At 33.7% G+C, this 25,181-nt stretch overlaps 1 protein-coding gene across 1 annotated transcript in view; it reads left to right on the top strand.

Moving 5' to 3' along the window:
- Positions 1-24,354, top strand: part of LOC148946634 (transmembrane protease serine 5-like) — a 123,266-nt gene extending 98,912 nt beyond the window's left edge. The window contains exons 6-7 of the mRNA XM_089096375.1: positions 21,960-22,108; positions 24,089-24,354. Coding sequence (XP_088952501.1) covers positions 21,960-22,108; positions 24,089-24,229 — 290 coding nt within the window. The 3' untranslated portion in view covers positions 24,230-24,354. The remainder of the gene's footprint in view (positions 1-21,959; positions 22,109-24,088) is intronic.
- Positions 24,355-25,181: the final 827 nt, after the last annotated feature.

Raw genomic sequence — 25,181 nt, forward strand, 5'->3', positions numbered from 1 at the left:
ACTATTAGATTCATACTGGAACTATGCTGCGCCATTGCGGTATCTTGCGGCGTCACTTTGGGTTTTACTATGTTTTTCCATAATTCCCCTATTTTATTAATTTCGTTTGACCTATACTGTCAAATATCTCCTTTTTTTATTTGTCCAGATTCAATGCATTTACTATTTAAATTTACTGCATTTCTGCAATGTTTCTCAGAATAATTGAACGAATTTCTGATTATGCCATGTCCTCCTTGTGAGAGATGAGGTTCAAAAGATGGCAATATTGTACCGCTAGAAATTTAATTTACCGTTACGTTGTCTTCGTAACCTCTGCTATCATTTCTTAAGGAAGAAATTCCTTCCACTGCCTTAGTCGGGTAGACAAGGCTTTCTTTCGCTACGTCTAATAATACTCTATTAGACCTTAACAAATATGCGCCGATAATGGCTTCATACGGAAAGTTATCGCATATTATAAAATTTGTCGGAAAATTTCTTTTATCCCTTTTTACGTCCAGGCAAATTGAACCTCTTGTATCCAATTTACGCCCTGTCACGCTAGTTAAGTGGGGATTATTAAGATTCCTCTGTCACGTAATATGCGTAGGTAACATATTAAATACGCATGATTTTATGATAATCGACGTAGCACGAAAGTCAATTAAAGCTTTAAAGTAAACATTTGCCACACAAAAATTTTTAAATATAGGTAGCTTGTTATTACTATCACTACAAGACGGTACTATTATCGGTTTTGACCCATAAAATGTTCTAGGCGCCCTCGGGGTCCAATTCATAATTCTGAGGGGCCTGATGCATTTCCCTGAGTATTTTATTCATGCCTCGGTGCCTGCAATAGATATTCGGATATATTCGTGGAATCTCTAGCTGTGGCAGTGCCGGCTGCTGGCGCGGACTGCCAATGCCGTCGGCTTGAAAAATTTTAATTTCCCGTCGGCCAAGTAAATATTTTCCGTTGGCCTGAAAAATTTTCATTTCCCGTTGGCAAATTTTTGGGATTTCTATATAGCATCCTCGCATGCCATTGGCTTTGGCGATTATTTGGGTTTTCAGATCAGTAATTAAATTGTCTATTAGGGGGATGATTTTACATATTTTTGGTACGCGTTCTAAGGTACTGATTGCTGCAATCTTCCCTGGCTGTAGCCTAGTGCACCACTGGCACTAAAAGATGTTCTTCCAAACAAATGGTTGCCATAATTTTGCGCACTACCGATAGCAATTCTTAGTTTGCGATTGGGGACATAACGACACTCTCTCGCGATATGCCAAGGTCGATTGGAAATATAGCATCTTATTATTGTAGGGTTGTTTTCATCACTAATTTATTTGGCAGGCTGAATACATACTGTTTTCTGCCTAGCGGGTTCTTGCGTTTTATTTCTTTGTGGCACTGGGGAATTATCCCTTGAATAATTATTGGGAGACGCCTGATCGCCATTGTTCGTCAGGCTCGCGTTTGATTCGCCTAGACTATTTATTTTGGTTTTACTAGGATTTGCCATCATCATATTGACTTCAATCATTCGAATCACTTCCTGAACTGCAACGTCCAATGTTTGAATATTTTTGGATATTACCATTCTATATAATTTTAGGGGTAGCCCCTGCAAAAAGGTGTTTAGTATGCCTTTTTATATAGCTCTCCCGAACCTTCTCCGTATTTTGCTTCTACTGAAACTCGTACATTATCAAGATATTCTCTTATGTTTTGTGAATGGTTAAAGCAAACCATTCCTTGTATTAATTTATTTGTGGAACTAGTTTCAATAAATCTATCTTTAAATGCCGTTAACACTTTGTCCACCATATTTATTGGCAAGCTAGCGTCATCACCTATATTATTTTCGATTTGCTTTAGAAAGGTTAAGGGCTGGCCTTTTAATCGTAATAGAAGCATGTCTACTAACGTTTCTAGCTGTGTTTTTCTTAATTCTTCGAACTGGGCCAATTGGATATTAAATTCGTCGATATCTGATAGCTCCTTATCTTCTTAGTGAAACATTCACGATGAATTTATAGCTTTTTCTATGTTCTACAAAAATTTGGAGGAGAACTTTAAATTTATATCTTTGGGGAAAAACCCTAACTGAAGTAGAACCTTGCTTGATGTTGAGATATGCAAAAAAGTCGTAATGCAATATTGGGAATAAAAAGATGAGTACTTCAACTTGTACAATGGGTTTAATAGAGATATTATGAAAAGACCTTGTTCTGAAATAATGTAATAAAGCCTTTTCGAAAAGTATCGCTTGATGTTGAAGTATGTAAAAAGTCGTAATGTAAAGTTTTGGGTTAAAAGGTGAATACTTCAATTTGTAAAATTGGTTTAGGAGGGATATTATGAAAAGACTTTTTTTTGAAAAGATAAAATAAAGTCTTTTGAATAGCGTGCTTTGTGTTGGGGTATGCAAAAAGTCGCAAAATAAAATTGTGGGTGAAAAGGTGAGTACTTCAACCTGTAAAATTGGTTTATAAGAGATATTACGCAAAACCTTGTTCTGAAAAGATATAATAAAGCCTTTTGAAAAGTATTTCTTGGTGTCGAGGTATGCAAAAAAGTCGTAAAGTAATGTTTGGAGCGAAAAAGATGAGTACTTAAACTTGTAAAATGGGTTTGGGAGCGATATCAAGAAAAGACAGTGTTCTGAAATAATGCAATAAAGCCTTTTGAAAAGTATTTCTTAATGTTCGGGTATTCAAAATGTCGTAGAATAAAGTTGTGGGTGGAAAATATGAGTACTTCAACCTGTAAAATTTGCTTCGGAGGGATATTAAGAAAAAAACATGTCTCCAAACGCTAGAATATAGAACAGAGCTTGAAATTTTTTATGTCTTTGGGAAAAATCTCAGAAATCAAGTGAAGCTCCTTATCTTCTTAGTGAAACATTCACGATGAATTTATAGCTTTTTCTATGTTCTACAAAAAAATTTGGAGGAGAACTTTAAATTTATACCTTTGGGGAAAAACCTTAACTGAAGTAGAACCTTGCTTGATGTCGAGGTATGCAAAAAAGTCGTAATGCAACATTGGGAATAAAAAGATGAGTACTTCAACTTGTACAATGGGTTTAATAGAGATATTATGAAAAGACCTTGTTCTGAAATTATGTAATAAAGCCTTTTTGAAAAGTATCGCTTCATGTTGAAGTATGTAAAAAGTCGTAAAGTAAAGTTTTGGGTTAAAAGGTGAATACTTCAATTTGTAAAATTGGTTTAGGAGGGATATTATGAAAAGACTTTTTTTTGAAAAGATAAAATAAAGTCTTTTGAATAGCGTGCTTTGTGTTGGGGTATGCAAAAAGTCGCAAAATGAAATTGTGGGTGAAAAGGTGAGAATTTCAACCTGTAAAATTGGTTTATAAGAGATATTACGAAAAACCTTGTTCTGAAAAGATATAATAAAGCCTTTTGAGAAGTATTTCTTGGTGTTGAGGTATGCAGAAAAGTCGTAAAGTAATGTTTGGAGCGAAAAAGATGAGTACTTAAACTTGTAAAATGGGTTTGGGAGCGATATCAAGAAAAGATACTGTTCTGAAATAATGCAATAAAGCCTTTTGAAAAGTATTGCTTAATGTTCAGGTATTCAAAATGTCGTAGAATAAAGTTGTGGGTGGAAAGGATGAGTACTTCAACCTGTAAAATTGGCTTAGGAGGGATATTAAGAAAAAACATGTCCTAAAAAATATAATTAAATTTTTTAAAAAGTATTTCTTGATGTTGGGGTATGCTAAAAGTCTTAAAGTTTTGTTGGGAGGGAAAAAAGATGAATACTTCAACTTAAAAAATAATTTTGGGATGAATAATAAGAACAGAACTTGGTCTGAAATGACATGTTGGGGGAAGTTTGGAGAGGGGGGCTTTATTATGTCTCAAGCCCTCAAAAAAATTGTAAACAAATGGAGGGGGGCAAAAAGTTTGGTGGAATTGGGGCAGGAGTAGAATATTTTATCTTCATGGAAATAATTTTCAATCATATTATAACTTTTCCTGTCTTCTACACTAAAATCTAAAACAGAGCTTAAAATTTTTTATATGTTTGGGAAAAATCTCAGAATTAAATTAGAGCTCCTCATCTTCATGGTCAAATATTCACCATCAATGCAAAATTTTTCCATCTTCTACAAAAAATTTGGCAGAGAACTTTAAATTTATGTGTTGGTTGAAAAATTTGGAACTGAAGTGGAACCTTGCTTGATGTTGTGGTATGCGAAAATGGGTTTAATATCTTCTATGAAAAATTTGGAACAACGCTTTAATTTTTTAATCTCTTTGAGGAGAATCTGAACTGAAATGAAAAATTTAATTTTCTCTAAACAAAATTGATCCGTAACTTCTTTCATTTCAAAGAGAAAATTCAGAAGAGAACCTGAAGTAGTCTTCGCTTCATTGATAAAATTAGCATAAAAGTGGAAATTGTTATTTTCATTGAAAATATATATAATCATAACATAGTTTTTCCTATCTTCTACGCTAAAATTTAGAAAAGACCTATAAATATTTTTAATTTCTTTGAGAAAAATCTTAGAATTAAAGTGGAGCTCCTTATATTCATGGTGAAATATTAAAGATCAATGTATAACACTTTGTATCTTCTACAAAAAAAGTTTAAGGAGAACTTTAAATTTATGTCTTTGGGAAAAATCTGAACTGAAGTGGAACCTTTTCATTTTATCTGGAAAAAATAGAATTGATCTGCAAATTTTTTCTTTTTCATGGAAAAAATTAAGAAGAGAACTTGAACTTTCCTTCAAATCATTGAGAAAATTTAAAATTAAAGTGGAATTTCTTATCTTCATGGAAAATATTCACCATCATGTAACTCTTCCAAAGATAAAAATTTTACATAGAGGTTTAAATTTTGTATGTCCTTGGAAAAAATCTCAGAATTAAAGTGGAGCTTCTTATCTTCATGGCAAAATATTCACGATCAAAGAGTAAATTCTTCTGTCTTCTACAAAAAATTTGGAACAGAACTTTGAATTTTTTCATCTCTTTGAGAAAAATCGGAACATAAGTGGAACCTATTTTTTTCTCTGGAAAAAATAGAACTGATCTGTAACTTATTTCTTCTTCATGGAAGAAATTCAGTAAAGAATTTGAATTTTTCGTCACTTCATTGAGAAAACTTAGATATAAAATTAAATTTTTTATCTTCATGGAAAATATTCACAATCATAGTATAACTTTTTTATTTTCTACAGAAGAATTTAGAACAACAATTAAAATTTTTTATGTCTTTTGGTATAAAATCAGAAGTGAAGTGGAAGCTTTTTATTTCTTGAAAAAATTAAAATTGGACTTTAACTAATTTCTTTTCATTGAGAAAATTCGAAAATAACTTGAACATTTGTACACTTCAGTGGGAAAATATAGAATTGAAGTGGAGCTCCTTATCTTCATTGTTAATATTCACAATCAATGGATAAATTTTTGAACTTCTATGAAAAATTTGGATCAGTACTTTAAATTTTTTTAACTCTTTAAGAAAAATTTGAACTGAAGTAGAAAAGTTTTATTTTCTTCATAAACAATAGAATTGATATGTAACTTGTTTAATTTCATTGAGAAAATTCACAAGAGAATTTGAACTTTTTTTACTTCATTGGGAAAATTGGAATTAAAGTGGAACCTTTTATCTTCATTGACAATATTGATAATCATAGTATAGCTTTTTCTATCTTCTACGCTAATATTTAGAACAGAGCTTTTAATTTTTCTAATGTCTTTGGGAAAAATCTCATAATTAAAGTGGAGCCCCTTATCTTCATGGTGAAATATTCACGATCAAAGTATAGCTTTTTCTATCTTTTACAAAAAATTTGGAGGAAAACTTTAACTTTATGTCTCTGGGGGGAAATCCAAACTAAAGTAGAACCTTTTTTTCTCTAGAAAAAATATAATTGATCTATAAATTATTTCTTTTTCGTAGAGAAAATTTAGAAAAAACTTGAACTTTTGTTTATTGTTGAGAAAATTTAGGCTTAAAGTAGATCTTTTTATCTTCATTGGAAAATAATCACAATCATAACATAACTTTTCTTGTCATCTGAAGAAATATTTAGAGCAGAGCTTTAAATTTTCTAAAGTCTTTGGGAAAAATCAGAACTCAAGTGGAAACTTTTTATATCTTGAAAAAAATTAGAATTTATCTTTAACTAAGTTCTTTTTATTGAAAAGATTTAGATGAGAAATTTAACTTTTCTTCACTTTGCTAAGGAAATTTATAATTAAAGTGTAACTTTTCATCATCATGGACAGTATTCACAATTATAGTATAGCTTTTACTATCTTCTACGGAAAAAATGTAGAACAGAGCTTTAAATTTTTGATGTCTTTGGGAAAAATCAAAACTGAAGTGGAAGCTCTTTTATTTCTTGAAAAAAATAGAATTGAACTGCAAGTTCTGGGGTAAATTCAAAATTGAGCTAACTTCTCACAACCAATGCATAACTTTTTCTATCTTTAAAAAAAATGTTTAAAAGAACTTTAAATTTCTCATGTCTCTGAGAAAAATCAGAACGAAAGCTGCACCTTTTTATATTCTTTAGAAAGAAACAGAATTGATCTGTAACTTAATTCGTATCCATTGGGAAAATTCAGACAAGAGAACTTGAAATTTTCTTCACTTCGTTGAGAAAATTAGAATTAAAGTGGAGCTTTATATCTTCATGGAAAATATTCACAACTATGGTATAACTTTTTCTATTTTTTACGGAAAAAATAGATTAGAACTTTAAATTCTTTTATACCTTTGAGAAAAATTCCAGAATTAAAGTGAAGCTCTTTGTCTTCATGGTGAAATATTCACGATCAATGTATAACTTTCTCTATCATCTACAAAACTTTAAATTTAAAACTTTAAAGAGAATTTTAAATTTTTGTCTTTCGGGAAAAATTTGAACTGTAGTAAAACATTTTTATTGTCTTTTAAAAATCCAGTTGAAATGGAACTTTTTATCTTCTTGGGAAATATTCACAATCAAGGTTTAACTTCTCCTATCTTCCACGCTAGAATATAGAACAGAGCTTGAAATTTTTTATGTCTTTGGGAAAAATCTCAGAAATCAAGTGAAGCTCCTTATCTTCTTAGTGAAACATTCACGATGAATTTATAGCTTTTTCTATGTTCTACAAAAAAATTTGGAGGAGAGCTTTAAATTTATACCTTTGGGGAAAAACCTTAACTGAAGTAGAACCTTGCTTGATGTCGAGGTATGCAAAAAAATCGTAATGCAACATTGGGAATAAAAAGATGAGTACTTCAACTTGTACAATGGGTTTAATAGAGATATTATGAAAAGACCTTGTTCTGAAATAATGTAATAAAGCCTTTTTGAAAAGTATCGCTTCATGTTGAAGTATGTAAAAAGTCGTAAAGTAAAGTTTTGGGTTAAAAGGTGAATACTTCAATTTGTAAAATTGGTTTAGGAGGGATATTATGAAAAGACTTTTTTTTGAAAAGATAAAATAAAGTCTTTTGAATAGCGTGCTTTGTGTTGGGGTATGCAAAAAGTCGCAAAATGAAATTGTGGGTGAAAAGGTGAGAATTTCAACCTGTAAAATTGGTTTATAAGAGATATTACGAAAAACCTTGTTCTGAAAAGATATAATAAAGCCTTTTGAAAAGTATTTCTTGGTGTTGAGGTATGCAGAAAAGTCGTAAAGTAATGTTTGGAGCGAAAAAGATGAGTACTTAAACTTGTAAAATGGGTTTGGGAGCGATATCAAGAAAAGACACTGTTCTGAAATAATGCAATAAAGCCTTTTGAAAAGTATTGCTTAATGTTCAGGTATTCAAAATGTCGTAGAATAAAGTTGTGGGTGGAAAGGATGAGTACTTCAACCTGTAAAATTGGCTTAAGAGGGATATTAAGAAAAAAACATGTCCTAAAAAATATAATTAAATTTTTTTTAAAGTATTTCTTGATATTGGGGTATGCAAAAAGTCTTAAAGTTTTGTTGGAAGTGAAAAAAGATGAATACTTTAACTTATAAAATAATTTTAGGAGGAATAATAAGAAGAAAACTTGATCTGAAATGACATGTTGGGGGAAGTCTGGAGGGGGGAGGGCTTTATTGTGTCTCAAGCGCTCAAAAAAATTGTAAACAAATGGAGGGGGCAAAAAGTTTGGTGGAATTGGGGCAGGAGTGGAATATTTTATCTTCATGGAAATAATATTCGATCATATTATAACTTTTCCTGTCTTCTACACTAAAATTTAAAACAGCTTAAAATTTTTTATATGTTTGGGAAAAATCTCAGAATTAAATTAGAGCTCCTCATCTTCATGGTCAAATATTCACCATCAATGCAAAATTTTTCCATCTTCTACAAAAAATTTGGCAGAGAACTTTAAATTTATGTGTTGGTTGAAAAATTTGGAACTGAAGTGGAACCTTGCTTGATGTTGTGGTATGCGAAAAAGTTGTAAAGTAACGTCGGGAGTGAAAAACATGAGTACTTCAACTTGTAAAATGGATTTATGAGAGACATTGAAAAAAGACCTCGTTCTGAAATAATATAATACATCCTTTTTAAAAGTAATACTTGATGTCGAGGCATGCAAAAAGTCATATAGTAATGCTGGGACTGAAAAGGTGAGTACTTCAACTTGTAACATGGGCTTAGGAGAGATATTACGAAAAGACCATGTTCTGAAATAATATAATAAAGCTTTTTTAAAAGTAATACTTGATGTCATGGCTTGCAAAAAGTCATATAGTAATGCTGGGACTGAAAAGGTGAGTACTTCAACTTGTAACATGGGCTTAGGAGAGATATTACGAAAAGACCATGTTTTGAAATAATATAATAAAGCCTTTTTAAAAGTAATACTTGATGTCGAGGTATACAAAAATTCATATAGTAATTTTGGGACTTAAAAGTTGAGTACTTCAACTTGTAACATGGGCTTAGGAGAGATATTACGAAAAGACCATGTTTTGAAATAATATAATAAAGCCTTTTTAAAAGTAATACTTGATGTCGAGGTATACAAAAATTCATATAGTAATTTTGGGACTTAAAAGATGAGTACTTCAACTTGTAACATGGGCTTAGGAGAGATATTACGAAAAGACCATGTTTTGAAATAATATAATAAAGCCTTTTGAAAAGTAATACTTGATGTCGAGGTATACAAAAATTCATATAGTAATTTTGGGACTTAAAAGTTGAGTACTTCAACTTGTAACATGGGCTTAGGAGAGATATTACGAAAAGACCATGTTTTGAAATAATATAATAAAGCCTTTTTAAAAGTAATACTTGATGTCGAGGTATACAAAAATTCATATAGTAATTTTGGGACTTAAAAGATGAGTACTTCAACTTATAAAATGGGCTTAGGAGAAATATTACGAAAAGAACTTGTTCTGAAATAATATAATCAAGCCTTTTGAAAAGTATTGTATTATGTTTGGGTATGCAAAAAGTCATAAAATAGTTTTGATGCTGAAAAGGATGAGTACTTCAACTTGTAAAATGGGTGTAGGAGGGATGTTAAAAAAAGAACTTGTTCTGAAAAGATATATTGAAACCTTTTGAAAATCTTTTCTTGGTGTTGGCATATGCAAAAAGTCGCTAGGTATTGCTGGGAGTAAAAAAAGATGAGTGTTTCATCTAAAAAAATAGGTTTAGGAGGAATATTAAGAAGAAAACTTGATCTTAAATGATATATTAAGCGGAAAAAGGCTGGAGGGGTCCTTTTTGTGTCTCAAACACGTCAAAAAAGTATTAAAAGTGCGGGGGAGGGCAAAAATTTGTGGAGGGGGCTTTCTGTGTCTCAAGTTAACACAAAATTTATTATAAAAACTGGCGGGGGAGGCCAGAAAGGGAGGAGGGCCTTCTGTGTTTCAAGTGTACTAGTAAAAGTATTATAAAATGGGGGGGGGGGGCAAAAAGTCGGGAGGAGGGAAGGCCCCTCTTGTTTCAAGCAGGCAAAACAAAAGTATAAAAAATTGGAGGGGGCAAAAAGTCAGTGGAAGGTAGAGTAAGGCTGGCTTGTATGTTGAGCAATAAAAATACCTATATACATAAACATAAATCATCCAAACACAAAAAAGAATCAAATAATACATGGAGTGAGAGCCTGCTTGTAGGGTCAACAATAAAAATCTTTGCATTCATAAACGTAAAACATTCATCCAAAAAATATCAAATAAAACACGAAATGAAAGCCCGCTTGTTTTGTAAACAAGAAACATCTTTATATCCTTAAACATAAAACATCCAGACAAAAAAACATCAAATAAAATATGGAATGATAGCAGTCTTGTATGGTGAACAATAAAAATTCTTACATCCATAAACATAAAACATCCACACAAAAAACATCAGATAAACATGGAATGATAGCCCGCTTGTATTTTGAATAATAAAAATCCTTACATCCATAAAAATAAAATATCCATACAAAAAAAAACATTAAATAAAACATCAACCATAAAACAATACGTATAATCAATCATAAAGTAACACATAAATTCAACCATATATTAAAACCATCCCTGCAATAACAATCAGACTTCCATAAAATAAAACATCAAATATAATACCAATACAAATAAAAACAAAATCTATAAACTAGTTTTCTCTTTATGTATGTCATTTCGTCCCAAGTTTTTATCAAGGAAATTAAATATCGTTCAGACTTTTAACAAGGACATTAATTCATTTCAATGCCCTTATATGGAGTCCCCAATAGTAATTGGGTCCCTCATACTGCTGATGCCCTTTTTAATAGTCGAAAGTGATTAGAGGACAACTAACCCCTCTCCCACTTCCACCCTTCCATTTATCTTTATATTTAAAAAATAAATGTTGCCTTACGATTTAATTGTAATTCACTTTGTCAATGCCAATTCCCAATAAGGTATCTCAGCAGTATCCCAAGAACGACCGAAGGTATTATACTCAAACTTTCGGGGTACTTCTTCTCGTAAAATTTAAGCAAATCAAAATAGCGAAAGTGTATCCAAGCTATCAAACAAAATAAGCAGATTTTTTTGCAAATGGTTTCAAGTTTTGCATCTCAGGTCAAATAGAAAAGGTAAGAAATGAAATTAAACACTACTATTTGTGTTAAGATTTTTAAAGGGTGTATGTTGTTAAAAATTACTGAAAATTTTCTCCAATATACAAATAGTAGGCCAAACTATAAAGTCTTAAAGAACGAAAAGATTTAAAGTATTATTTCCCTGAAACGACTATGTATTTTGAAAACGAATAAAAATTTATTAAAGAAAGTTTTTCCACAAAAAAAGTTTTTCAATGAAAATTAAAGAAGACCATTAAACAAAAAAGAGCAAAAATAAAATCAAATAATCTACGAAGCGTGAAATTACCGCAAAATCAGCATCAATAAGTAAATGAAACCCAAAACGAACAGAAATAACAAGAAATAATAGTGTTAAACTCAAAACGAGCAGAGAGTATCGTAAGTTGGGATTAATACCCCAATGCCCTATCAAGATCAAGAATATTATTTGCACTTTACTAAAAAAATACAAATGATTGTGCATTGTCAGTCTAATATAAATATACTTAGTAATTAAAATGTTAGTATTATATGATTTATTAAAGTTATAAAAGTAAGAACATTTGTATTTTTCCAGTAAAGTGGAAATTTTTTTGGCCTTGGGAAGGCTTAAGGGTTTCGAGCCCAAATTGTTTTAATTTCTTTTCATCTTGAATTTGATCTGGTTATTTATTAAAATTTTTGCTCGTTTTGAGTTTCAATTATATATTAATGCTGATTTGTGGTGGTTTCACGCTTGGTAGAATATTTGATTTTTGTTGGCTCATTTTTTTTTAATGGAGCTATTTACTCTTCTTTAAAAAAATATCGTGTGGAAAAAGTTTTTTTTATTGATTTCTGTAGGTTTTAGATTGACATACTCTTTTCAGGGAAAAATAAAATAATACTTTAAGTCATTTCTTTTTTTTACAACATTATAGTTTGGCCTTCTATTTGTGGGCTGAAGAAAAATTTTCAGTAATTTTTTTTTAAAAACACCCCCTTTGAAAAATCTGAACACAAGTAGTAGTGTTTAATATAGTTTCATACCTCTTCTAGTTGACCTGAAATAGAAAACCTGATAACGTCCGCAAGAAAATCTGTTCATATTCCTTCATGGCTTAAATAAACATACGCTATTTTGATTTGGGTAAATTTTAAGAGGAGAGGTAGCCCAAAAGTTTGAATTTTTGTGTGTGTGCGTTTTTATGTGTGTGTTTGTTTCTTTGTGTGTGTTTGTGTTTGTAGGTTTGCTTTTTTATGTCGGAGTGTTCATTTTTTTGTGTGTGTGTCTTTTTTTGTTTGAGCAAGTGTGTTTGTGTGTGTGTTTTTTTGTTTGTGTGTTTTTTTTTTATTTTTTTTTTTTGATTTTTTTTTTGTTTTTTTGTGTGTGTTTGTTTGTTTTTGTGTTTGTGTGTGTGTTTGTATGTTTGTTTTTATATGTGTGTGTTTGTGTGTGTGTATGTGTGTGTGTGTGTGTGTGTGTGTGTGTGTGTGTGTGTGTGTGTGTGTGTGTGTGTGTGTGTGTGTGTGTGTGTGTGTGTGTGTGTGTGTGTGTGTGTGTGTGTGTGTGTGTGTGTGTGTGTGTGTGTGTGTGTGTGTGTGTGTGTGTGTGTGTGTGTGTGTGTGTGTGTGTGTGTGTGTGTGTGTGTGTGTGTGTGTGTGTGTGTGTGTGTGTGTGTGTGTGTGTGTGTGTGTGTGTGTGTGTGTGTGTGTGTGTGTGTGTGTGTGTGTGTGTGTGTGTGTGTGTGTGTGTGTGTGTGTGTGTGTGTGTGTGTGTGTGTGTGTGTGTGTGTGTGTGTGTGTGTGTGTGTGTGTGTGTGTGTGTGTGTGTGTGTGTGTGTGTGTGTGTGTGTGTGTGTGTGTGTGTGTGTGTGTGTGTGTGTGTGTGTGTGTGTGTGTGTGTGTGTGTGTGTGTGTGTGTGTGTGTGTGTGTGTGTGTGTGTGTGTGTGTGTGTGTGTGTGTGTGTGTGTGTGTGTGTGTGTGTGTGTGTGTGTGTGTGTGTGTGTGTGTGTGTGTGTGTGTGTGTGTGTGTGTGTGTGTGTGTGTGTGTGTGTGTGTGTGTGTGTGTGTGTGTGTGTGTGTGTGTGTGTGTGTGTGTGTGTGTGTGTGTGTGTGTGTGTGTGTGTGTGTGTGTGTGTGTGTGTGTGTGTGTGTGTGTGTGTGTGTGTGTGTGTGTGTGTGTGTGTGTGTGTGTGTGTGTGTGTGTGTGTGTGTGTGTCTGTGTGTGTGTGTGTGTGTTGATTCTGTGTGTGTGATTGCTGACTACGTACGATTACGACACACACACACACACACACACACACACACACACACACACACACACACACACACACACACACGAATTCACACGCACACAAACACACACACACAAACAAACACACACACACACACAAACACACACACACACACCCATTCACACATACACACATAGAAACATACACAAACAAACACTAAAAAATACATATACACACAAACATACATACATACACACATACATACATACAAACACACAAACAAACACTTTAAAAATACACACAAACTCAAACATGCAAAAAAGAAACGAATACAAAAGACATATACACACACGCACACACACAAACACACGCGCACACACAGACGCACACAAACACATACAGACACACACACACACACACACAAACACACAAACACGAAAAAACACACACCCAAACACACTTGCTCAAACAAAAAAAGACACACACACAAAAAAAATGAACACTCCGACATAAAAAAGCAAACCTACAAACACAAACACACACAACAAAACAAACACACACATAAGAACGCACACACACAAAAATATACATACATTTTTTTCATTGAAATGCTTTGAACATTTGGACTTGGGATATTTTTTTCGTGGTTTACATACAAAAAATTAGGTTTCGCTACGTTTAAGTTTGGTTCATTTAACTTAGCTTATCATTAGCGTTCATGATAACCTAAGTTCAATGAACCTAATTTAATGTAGAAAAATCGAATTTTTTGTATGTGCTAAATAAAAAACTATTCCAAAAAGTAAGTTTTTCGAAGAAAAGTGAAGAACCTCATTGAAAAAATGAGCAAAAGTAAAATCAGATAGTCTACCAAGCATGAAACTACCAAAAATCAGTATTGATAAATAAATTAAACCCGAAACGAACATAAATTAAGATATTTAACTGAGTCAAACTCAAAACGAGCAGAAATTAATATAAGTTGGGCGCAAAACCCCTATGCATTCCCAAGGCCAGAACAAAATTTGCACTTTACTGAAAAAATATAAATGTTTTTACTTTTAAATTTTTAATAAATCAAATAATATTAAAATTTTGATTGCTAAATATTAGTATATTTATATTAAACTATTAATGCTTATTCATTTGTATTTTTTCAGTTAAGTGCAAAAAGTAAAGAAAAAAAATACTCTAAATCTTTTCGTTTTTTAAGACTTTATATTTTGACCTCCTATCTGCATGTCGGAGAAACATATTCAGCAATTTTTAATTGCATACACGCTTTTAAAAATATGGACACAATAAGTACTGTTTAATTTAGTTTCATAGCTCTTGTAGTGAAAACTTAATACCATTCGCAAAAAAATATGTTTATTTTATTTGATAGCTTGGATACACTTACGCCATTTGGATTTGGTTAACTTTTAAGAGCAGAAGTAGCCCAGAATGTTTTAACATAATACCCTCAGTCGTTCTTGGGATACTGCTGAGATGTCTTATTGGGAATTATTATTATTAAAGTACATTTTGATGTAATCTTAGGTCAACATTTAGTTTTTAAACATATAAAAATTGGATTTGAGGAAAACTAAAATCTATTCTATAAATCCTATACAACAACTTTCTATATAAACCTTATATGCACCAAGGGTATAACTTACAACTCTTGCACAGAGGACTCTGAGGGGATTATCATCCTAAAATACCTAATTTCAAGAACATTTAACTACGTTGAACAAAATGGATATCTCAAAATTTTGATTATATGTGTTTTGGAAAAAGGTGGGCGTGAGAGCAGCATTAATCGCTATTCAATCACTCTCAACTATTAAAAAAGGCACTAGTTCTTTAAATTTTTAATTCAATGAGCCCTTTTGAAGTTTCTACGGCAACGCTTTCAATAAAAACTTTATATGCCTCCAGGGCATAACTAACAAACCCTAACCTGAGGGCTGTGGGGGAGGGGTTGTCATCATTAAAGACCTAATTTCTAAAACTTTTAACTACGTTGAAAAAAATGGCTATCTAAAAATTTTGATTGGTTGTGTTTTGGGAAAATGGGCGAGAGAGGGGAGCTAGTCGCCCTAGAATCACTTTTGAATGTTCAAAAGGGTACTAGTTCTTTGAATTTAAAGTCAAATGAGCCGTTTTTTAAGTTTCTAAGAAAAAGATTTCAATAAAAACCTTATATTGCCCCTGGGTATAACTCATAATCCCTGCCCTGAGAGTTTAGGCTGAGTGTCCTCCTTAAGAATATATTTTCTATCTAGAAATCAACTACCCTGAACAAATTGGTTATCTTAAAAATTTTATTGGATGTGTTTGCGAAAAATTAGACAAGAAAAACGGGTTTTAATTTCCACAAAGCAGTGAATACAAACACTTAATTAAAGAAAAATATTCCGAATATTTCGGCCTAACATCCAGGAGCCTTTCTCAACGGAAAAAAAACAATTTCCTACATCAACAAAAAAAACATACTAAAATATATTTGGAGTATTTTTGTTTAACTAAGTGTTTAATTAATTTCCAATCGAATGAGCCTGTTTTGAAATTTTTACAAACACACCTTCTATAAGAACCTCATATACCCCCAGGGCATAACTTAAAACCATTGCATTGAGGCTTGTAGGGGAGTGTCCTCCTCAAAAACATATTTTTATCTGGAGATCGACTACGCTAAACGAAATGGCTTTCTAAAACTGTTGATTGGGTGGGTTTGGGGGATTTATGGGGATGGGGGGGGGCTAGTTGCCCTCCAATCACTTTCGACTATGAAAAAGGGTACTATTTCTTTGAATTTCAAGTCAAATGAGCCGTTTTTCAAGTTTCTACGACGAAGATTTCAATTTTACCTTATATTGCCCCAGGATATAACTCATAATCCCTGCCCTGAGGGTTTAGGGTGAGTGTCCTCCTTAAAAACATGTTTTCTATCTAGAAATCAACTATCCTGAACAAAATGGCTATCTCAAAAATTTTATTGGATGTGTTTGCAAAAAATTAAACAAGAAAAACTGGTTTTAATTTCTATAAAGCAGTGAATACAAACACTTAATTGAACAAAAATACTCCGAATATTTCGGCCAAATATCCAGGAGCCTTTCTCAAAGGAAAAAAAACAAAAACTAAAACAATTCCTTGCATCAACATAAAAAACATACTAAAATATATTCGGAGGATTTTTGTTTAATTAAGTGTTTGTATTCACTGCTTTAAAGAAATTAAAACCCGTTTTCTTGTTTACTTTTTGTAAATGGAAAAGCATTGGGTCTAAGCAATTATTGGATGTCTTTGGGGGAATAATGGCGTGGGTAGGGGCTATTTGCCCGCCAATCACTTTTGACTATTAAAAAGGACACTAGCATTTTGATTTTCCAATCGAATGAGCCTGTTTTGATTTTTTTACAAACACACCTTCTATAAGAACCTCATATATCCCCAGGGCATAACTTAAAACCCTTGCATTGAGGGTTGTGGGGGAGTGTCCTCCTCAAAAACATATTTTTATCTGGAGATCGACTACGCTAAACGAAAGGGCTATCTAAAAATGTTGATTGGGTGTGTTTGGGGGATTTTTTGGGGTGCGGGGAGGGGGGCTAGTTGCCCTCCAATCACTTTCGACTATGAAAAAGGGCACTATTTCTTTGAATTTCAAGTCAAATGAGCCATTTTTCAAGTTTCTACGACAAAGATTTCAATAAAAACCTTATATTGCCCCAGGATATAACTCATAATCCCTACCCTGAGGGTTTAGGGTGAGTGTCCTCCTTAAAAATATGTTTTCTACCTAGAAATCAACTATCCTGAACAAAATAGCTATCTCAAAAATTTTATTGTATGTGTTTGCAAAAAATTAAACAAGAAAAACGGGTTTTAATTTCTATAAAAAAGTGAATACAAACACTTAATTAAACAAAAATAATCTGAATATTTCGGCCAAACATCCAGGAGCCTTTCTCAACGGAAAAAAAAAAAAAAAAAAACAATTCCTTGCATCAACATAAAAAACATACTAAAATATATTCGGAGGATTTTTGTCTAATTAAGTGTTTGCATTCACTTAATTATTGAAATTAAAACCCGGTTTTCTTGTTTAATTTTTTGTAAATGGAAAAGCAGTGGGTCTCAGAAATTATTGGATTTGTTTGGGGGAATAATGGCGTTGGGAGGGGCTATTTGCCCTCCGATCACTTTTGACTATTAAAAAGGATGCTAACAGTTTGAATTTCGAATCGAATGAGCTTGTTTTGAACTTTTTACATCCACACCTTCTATAAGAACCTCATATACGCCCATGCCATAACTTAAAACCCTTGCACTGAGGGTTGTGGGGGAGTCTCCTCCTCAAAAACATATTTTTATCTGGAGATCGACTACGCTGAACGAAATGTTTATCTAAAAATGTTGATTGGGTGTGTTTAGGGGATTTATGGGCACAAGGGGGCTAGTTGCCCTCCAATCACCTTCTACTATGAAAAAGGGTAGTAGTAATTTAAATTTCTATTCGACTGAGCCTGTTTTGAAGTTACTACGACAACACCTTCTATAAAAACCTCATAAGCCACCAGGGCATAACTTAAAACCCTTGCCCTGAGGGTTTTTGGGGAGTGTCCTCCGCACAAAATATTTTCTATCTGGAAATCAGCTACGCTAAACTAAATGGCTATCTCAAAGTTTAGATAAGATGTCTTTGGGGGAATAAAGGGAGTGAGGGGGGGGGGGGCTAGTTACCCTCCAATCACTTTTTACTATTAGGAAAGAGTAGGCTAATAGACCTTTGAATTTCCAATCAAATGAGCTTTTCTTGAAGTTTCTGCAACAACACCTTCAATAATAACCTTATACACCCCAGGGCATAATTTAAAAACCTTGCCTCGAGGGTTGTAGGGAAGTGTCCCCCTCAAAAACATATTTTTTATCTGGAAATAAACTAAGCTGGACAAAATGGCTATCTCAAAATTTTAATTGCATGCTTTTGGGGAAGGATTGGCGCAGGAGAGAAGCTAGTTACCCTTCAATCAATTTTAACTATTAAAACAGGCACTAGCCCTTTGAATTTACTATAGAATAAGCCTTTTTTGAAGTTTCTACGACAACACCTTCTATAAAAACCTTAGGGAATAACTTAAAACACTTGCCATGAGGGTTGTGGGGGAGTGCTATATCAAATTTTGATCAGGTGTGATTGGAAGAATGATGGGCATGGGGAAGGCTAGTTGTCTTCCAATTACTTTCGACTTTTAAAAAGTGCATTAGCCCTTTGAATTTCCAATCGAATATGCCCCCGGGGCATAACTTAAAACCCTTGCCCGAGGATTGTGGGGGCGTATCCTCCTCAAAAACATATTTTCAATCTGGAAATTAACAACGCTGAACAAAATGGCTATATAAAAATTTTGATTGGATGTGTTTGGGGGAATGATGGGCGTGAGGGCCGGTGCTAGTTGCCCTCAGATCACTTATTCGAATTTCCAATTGAAAGAGCCTTTTGTGAAGTTTCAACGACAACGAATTCTATAAAAACTTTATGTGCCCCTATGGCATAACTTAAAACCCTTGCCCCGAGGGTTGTGGCAAATGCCCTCCACGAAAAGATATTTTCTATCAGGAAATCAACTAAGCTGAACTAAATAGCTATCTCAAAATTTTCATTGCATGTATTTGAGGGACTGATGTTTGTGGGAGGAGGGGGGGGGGCTAGTTGCCCTCCAATCTTTTTTGACCATAAAAAGAGCACTAGCCTTTTGAATTTCCAATCAAATAAGCCTTTTTTGAAGTTTCTACGACAACACCTTCTATAAAAAAAAACCTTATATGCCCTCAGGGCATTGCTTTAAACCCCTCTCCCGTGGGTCGTAGGAAAGTGTCCTTTTCAAAAAGATATTTTCGATCTGGAAATCAACTACGCTGAACAAATGTTATCTCAAAATTTTGATTGGACGTATTTAGGGGAATGATGGTCGAGGTCGGAGGTCGGAGGCTAGTTGCCCTTCAATCACTTTTGACTATAAAAAGAGCACTAGCCTTTTGAATTTCCCATCAAATGAGCCTTTTTTGAAGTTTCTACGACATCACCTTCTATAAAACCTTATATGCCCTCGGGGCATAACTTAAAACCCTTGCTCCGAGGGTTGTAGGGGAGTGTCCTTTTCAAAAAGATATTTTCTATCTGGAAATCAACTAAGCTGAAAAAAATGGTTATCTCAAACTTTTGATTGGATGTATTTGAGGGAATAGACATAGACATAGACATAGGTTTATTAAGATCGAACAGCGTAGCCATGGCTAATTTATGTCGTCTTTACAACAATACGGAAAAAAAATACAAATAACACTATAAAAACACTAACACGTGAATTCAAATAACACTAAGTCTTGTTGTATGCTTCAACGAAAAAAGGGACAAACGTGTTTTTGTAGCGGTTGGTCCTGTAGACAGGGGGTTGTAGTTTCGACTGGGATCTGGTTCTTTGGTTAACAAGAGTATCAGGTGGGAGGATCAGTCTGTGATGCGGCGAAGATAGCAGTGACTTGCCGAGGGACATGATCAGTGATAATCGTCTGTCGCTGATAGATTCAATGTTCAGTTCTTGCAAGAGTTTGTTGTAGTCGTCACTTCTGTTACCAACGATTATGTTAACAGCTCGTTTCTGCAAAGATTCAAGGTCATCGCAAAGGTAGTGGGTGCTCTGGACAAAAGGTCCCCAGACAGCGACGGCATATTCGAGTAGAGGTCTCACATACGTAATATTGGCATTTTTTAGGCTTTGAGTGTCGCAGCCAAACCTGCGCATCAGGACTAGGGTCTGAAGTGATGCATTGCCAGCCTTAATAACCTTCTCCACGTGTTCGGTGAATGTGCAGTCCATCGATAATGTGACTCCGAGGATTTTCGCAGATGGAACAATAGAGAAAGGGACTTGCGGGAATTCCAGATCACGTTGTAAGGGGCAAAACCTGAGGATCATTGATTTATCTGCATTCAGTGTCAACTTGTAACGTTCACAGTCCTCAGAGAAGGATGCCAGAAGGGTCTCGCTGAACTGACGTTTGATTACACCTTCTCTTTCGCGGTATTTGAGGACAAATGATAAATCGTCGACGACTTAGAGTCGCTCGTCGAAATTCTGAAAGAGGAAGTTGATAAGGGAGATAAATATGAAACCAGCAAGTCTTTTAACCAGAGGGGCTCCACAGGTAAGTTTAGACCAGTATGAGATCAAGTCACCTTCAAACAATGGGAATACACACTGCATTCTGTCCTGAAGGAAGCTCATCACTAATGCAAGAGACCGCTTCTGTGCGCCCATTGCTCGCATGTGCCCACATGATTCTTTGCTTAGGCAGCGCTATTGCACTGCCTATGGTCCATAGGTTTATTAAGATCGAACAGCGTAGCCATGGCTAATTTATATCGTCTTTACAACAATATGAAAAAAAAATACAAATAACACTATAAAAGCACTAACACGTGAATTCAAATAACACTAAGTCTTGTTGTATGCTTCAACGAAAAAGGGGACAAACGTGTTTTTGTAATGGTTGGTCCTGCAGACAGGGGGTTGTAGCTTCGACTGGGATCTGGTTCTTTGGTTAACAGGAGTATCAGGTGGGAGGATCAGTCTGTGATGGGGCGAAGATAGCAGTGACTTGCCGAGGGACATGATCAGTGATAATCGTCTATCGCTGAGAGATTCAATGTTCAGTTCTTGCAAGAGTTTGTTGTAGTCGTCACTTCTGTTACCAACGATTATGTTAACAGCTCGTTTCTGCAAAGATTCAAGGTCATCGCAAAGGTAGTGGGTGCTCTGGACAAAAGGTCCCCAGACAGCGACGGTATATTCGAGTAGAGGTCTCACATACGTAATATAGGCATTTTTTAGGCTTTGAGTGTCGCAGCCAAACCTGCGCATCAGGACTAGGGTCTGAAGTGATGCATTGCCAGCCTTAATAACCCTCTCCACGTGTTCGGTGAATGTGCAGTCCATCGATAATGTGACTCCGAGGATTTTTGCAGATGTAACAATAGGGAAAGGGACTTGCCGGAATTCCAGATCACGTTTTAAGGGGCAAAACCTTAGGATCATTGATTTTTCTGCATTCAGTGTCAACTTGTAACGTTCACAGTCCTCAGAGAAGGATGCCAGAAGGGTCTCGCTGAACTGACGTTCGATTACACCTTCTCTCACGAGGTATTTGAGGACAAATGATAAATCGTCGACGAATTTAAGTCGCTCTTCGAAATTCTCAAGGAGGAAGTTGATGAGGGAGATAAATATGAAACCAGCAAGTCTTGTACCCTGAGGGGTTCCACAGGTAAGTTTAGACCAGTATGAGATCAAGTCACCTTCAAACAATGGGAATACACACTGCATTCTGTCCTGAAGGAAGCTCATCACTAATGCAAGAGACCGCTTCTGTGCGCCCATTGCTCGCATGTGCCCACATCATTCTTTGCTTAGGCAGCGCTATTGCACTGCCTATGGTCCGCATATTTCTTTGTTATTCAATTTCATTTTTTACTAGCAGGACCGTAATTGTCATTTTGATAATTACGACTAGCTTTTTGCCCCCGAAAGTCTTATATTTTTATCAAAATTTCCGATTTGTAGGTGGAAGTAGTGAGTGATCTGTTTGCATAAGTTGAATTGGTATTTATGCTTTTTAGTTTTAAACAGAAATTATTTTCAGGATTTCCGAGTATTCTGCGAGAAACTAAAGTGAAATTGGCGAGGAAAAGATTATGCGTGGAAGCAATCACTTTCTGGGATTTTCAAGGTGACATTGAATATTACTTGTGTGCTGGATTAGGTTGTCCTAATGCAAATGGCCCTTGTAAGGTAAAAATTTTAAATAAAATTTTCTCTATTCCACTTACATCTGAAAATTTTTTTTCTTTTTTTTCTATATTTTTATTATTTTTTTAATCATGCCTCAATTTCCCCCTCTGCAAGATTTCGAAGAAATGATATTTACGGTACTTTTTCCCCACAGGTCAAAACAAGTTGTTTTATCCCCAGGGGCTATGTAATTGGATCTTTTAATTATGCTGAACAAAATAATTTCTCAAACTTTTCATTAGGATGACTATTGGGAAAAAGGTGTGTTTGTGAGGGAGGCTGGTTGCCGTCTCTTCCTTCTAGTCACTTAAAAAGGTTACTAGAATTTTTAACATGAGTTCGAATCATACAACCCCCTAATTTTCTAGGACTATTGGCTCGATAAATCAGTAGAATCGCCCCTTGGAAAACAAAAGAAAGCAGGATGAATGCATCCCTGATCATTCTTCTGGTAAGAAATTTCCAGATTTTGGCATATGGGAACTTGAAACCTCTTCAGCAGGGTTCTCTGATATGCAAAGCCTTCTGGTGTAATTTCTATTGAGATATAATTAGTTTTTAGGGACGGTTTCCCGTATTTCAAAAATCACGGGTGCTTCATCAGGCTCTTAATTTTTATGGGTAACATTAAAAGTAATAAATTTTATATATTTGAAATTAAGATAAAACGCTGATTCTCCTGGCCTCAATATTATATCTTTTATAACGTCGGATACCATATGGCTTAGGCACTCCTTACTAATAGTTCTTTACCACTTAAGCTCTTATTCCAATTTTTAGACAAAAAACAGAATATTGAGACAATAACAAAGTTTCTTAACATTTCAGCTTACTTAGCACACTTAAATCACCAAATTTCCGTAAAACATTTAATCTAAAATAAACCGACCGGCTGCACATCGGCCTATCGACGGTACTGACGGCACACCATAAATAATTCATGCTGGCACGTGACTTTTCTCCAGAATGGCTGATACAAAATTATTTATCATTTTACATAATTTTATCGATTAAAAGGAATCACCTTTGTTAAATGGACTCCTGTTCCCAAAAGTTTCTCCGCTCTTAACTCTTCCCCTTCGTCCACTCCAAATCATCACCCTTCCCCCTCATCAACTTGTATTGATATTTCTTCTAAATCCCGCAAATGGATTATGAGTATTGATATTCTACGTTTCATGAATGTTTTTTATTTTTCCTTTACTTTTATACATATTAATCTTTCTAAGTCCTCTTTTATAGTGTTTTGTTCTTATAATTAAAAATGTGTTTCAATTTCTATGATAGAATTTGTTCAAATCCTTGATATATTTTAACTAGTTTCGACCAACATTTTTTGTTTATAGTTTATCAAAGTTTAGTTGTATATTGAATAAGGCAACACGCTAGTTAATTGAAACGCTTACCTGACAATTAATTATTAAAATTATAATGAATATAAAATATTATAAATATTATAAAATATTATAATAAAATATTAATGAATATTAAAAAAAGTGTTCTCTAATAAGCCTGTTCCTGTGAACAAACAAGCTTTCGTTAAAAGTGATAATAGCCAAGCGCCATGGACAGCTGTCTCTTCACATATATTTTCCCCTTCGTTCTTTTTTCCTATTTCTTTATCTCTTCACTCTTTCTATTGTGAAGTGTTCAGCTCTTTTGCAATTTGAGCTTCTGACTTTTTTTTGGCATTTTTCCTCTTTTTTTAACTCATTTATAGAAACAATATAAGCTATACATTAACATGTTATATATCTATGCTATATATATATGCTATATATATATATATATATATATATATATATATATATATATATATATATATATATATATATATATATATATATATATATACACATGAATATATATATACATATATATATATATATATATATATATATATATATATATATATATATATATATATATATATATATATATATATATATATATATATATATAAATATTATATTTTTTTAGGGAGACTCAGGAGGTCCCCTGACAGGACATGTCTTAGGAAGTACGATGCTTATTGGGATAGTGATTGGTGGGGCCAAATATGCAGTTTATGCAGATGTATCAAGAAGCATTGAATGGATACGTTCTGTGATTTCACAGTGACTCATGGATTTCACAACTACTGCAGAGTGAAATATAACTGTTATCATTATTATTATTATTATTATCATTATTATTATTATTATTTTACCATAATAATATCTTTTTAATAAATCGTTTATATATCATTTTTAACAAATCGTTTTCGAGTGCTTAAATATAAAAGTGTTTATTTTAATCCTCTTCCTATCTTTTGTTGGGTGCCCCAGGGAACTTTGATGGGTCCCATTTTATTTCTTATAATGATTAATTGCTTCTTGACTGACCACACAGAGTGATGGAAATATGTGGACGACCTGTCTGTACATTAGTTTTGTCAACGAGATATTAAATGCTCAATTATGACTTTACTTAACAACGCTAATAAATCGTTAGTTATGATAGTTAATTTTTTAAATCACCCCCTTCTTTCACAAGCCCCATTCCACCCATAATCTCTGTCACAAGCATTAAACTACTTGGGGTGAATATAACCGCTGACTTGAAGTGGGCTGCCCCTGTTCGTAATATCCAAAAAGAAGCCTCCCCTTCGGTTTCTCTTCTGAAACTTTTGTTAAATTTTATTGCCCGCCTAAGGATCTTCTCCAACTTTTGATATATATATAAATATATATGTGTATAGTGTCCTTAAAGTATACATATTTTTTGTACGAAAAATTCAAATTCGGCAAAACATGCTGTGAAGGAAATTTTTAAAATAAAATTCTGTTCTATTCTATAATAATAATACAAGCTAGTGGCAGATATAGAATGTGTTGCAGAAAAAAATAGCGCAAAATATTGGAACTGGGTCATCTGGTCCTGTATAGATAAATAGCCAAATTATCACTACTGAAAATTATGGTGACATAGTGCTAGATTCTAAGCCTAGCTTATACTTATTGAATTTGCCATAGTTTGTTTAGTCAGAAGTATATTATAATCTTTTGAGTTGTTCTGTGTCGTTTGCTCCCTC

Source organism: Artemia sp. Qi Xiang Cuo, chromosome 11 (assembly GCF_049724085.1).
Source record: "Artemia sp. Qi Xiang Cuo chromosome 11, ASM4972408v1, whole genome shotgun sequence".
NCBI classification, from domain to species: domain Eukaryota; kingdom Metazoa; phylum Arthropoda; class Branchiopoda; order Anostraca; family Artemiidae; genus Artemia; species Artemia sp. Qi Xiang Cuo.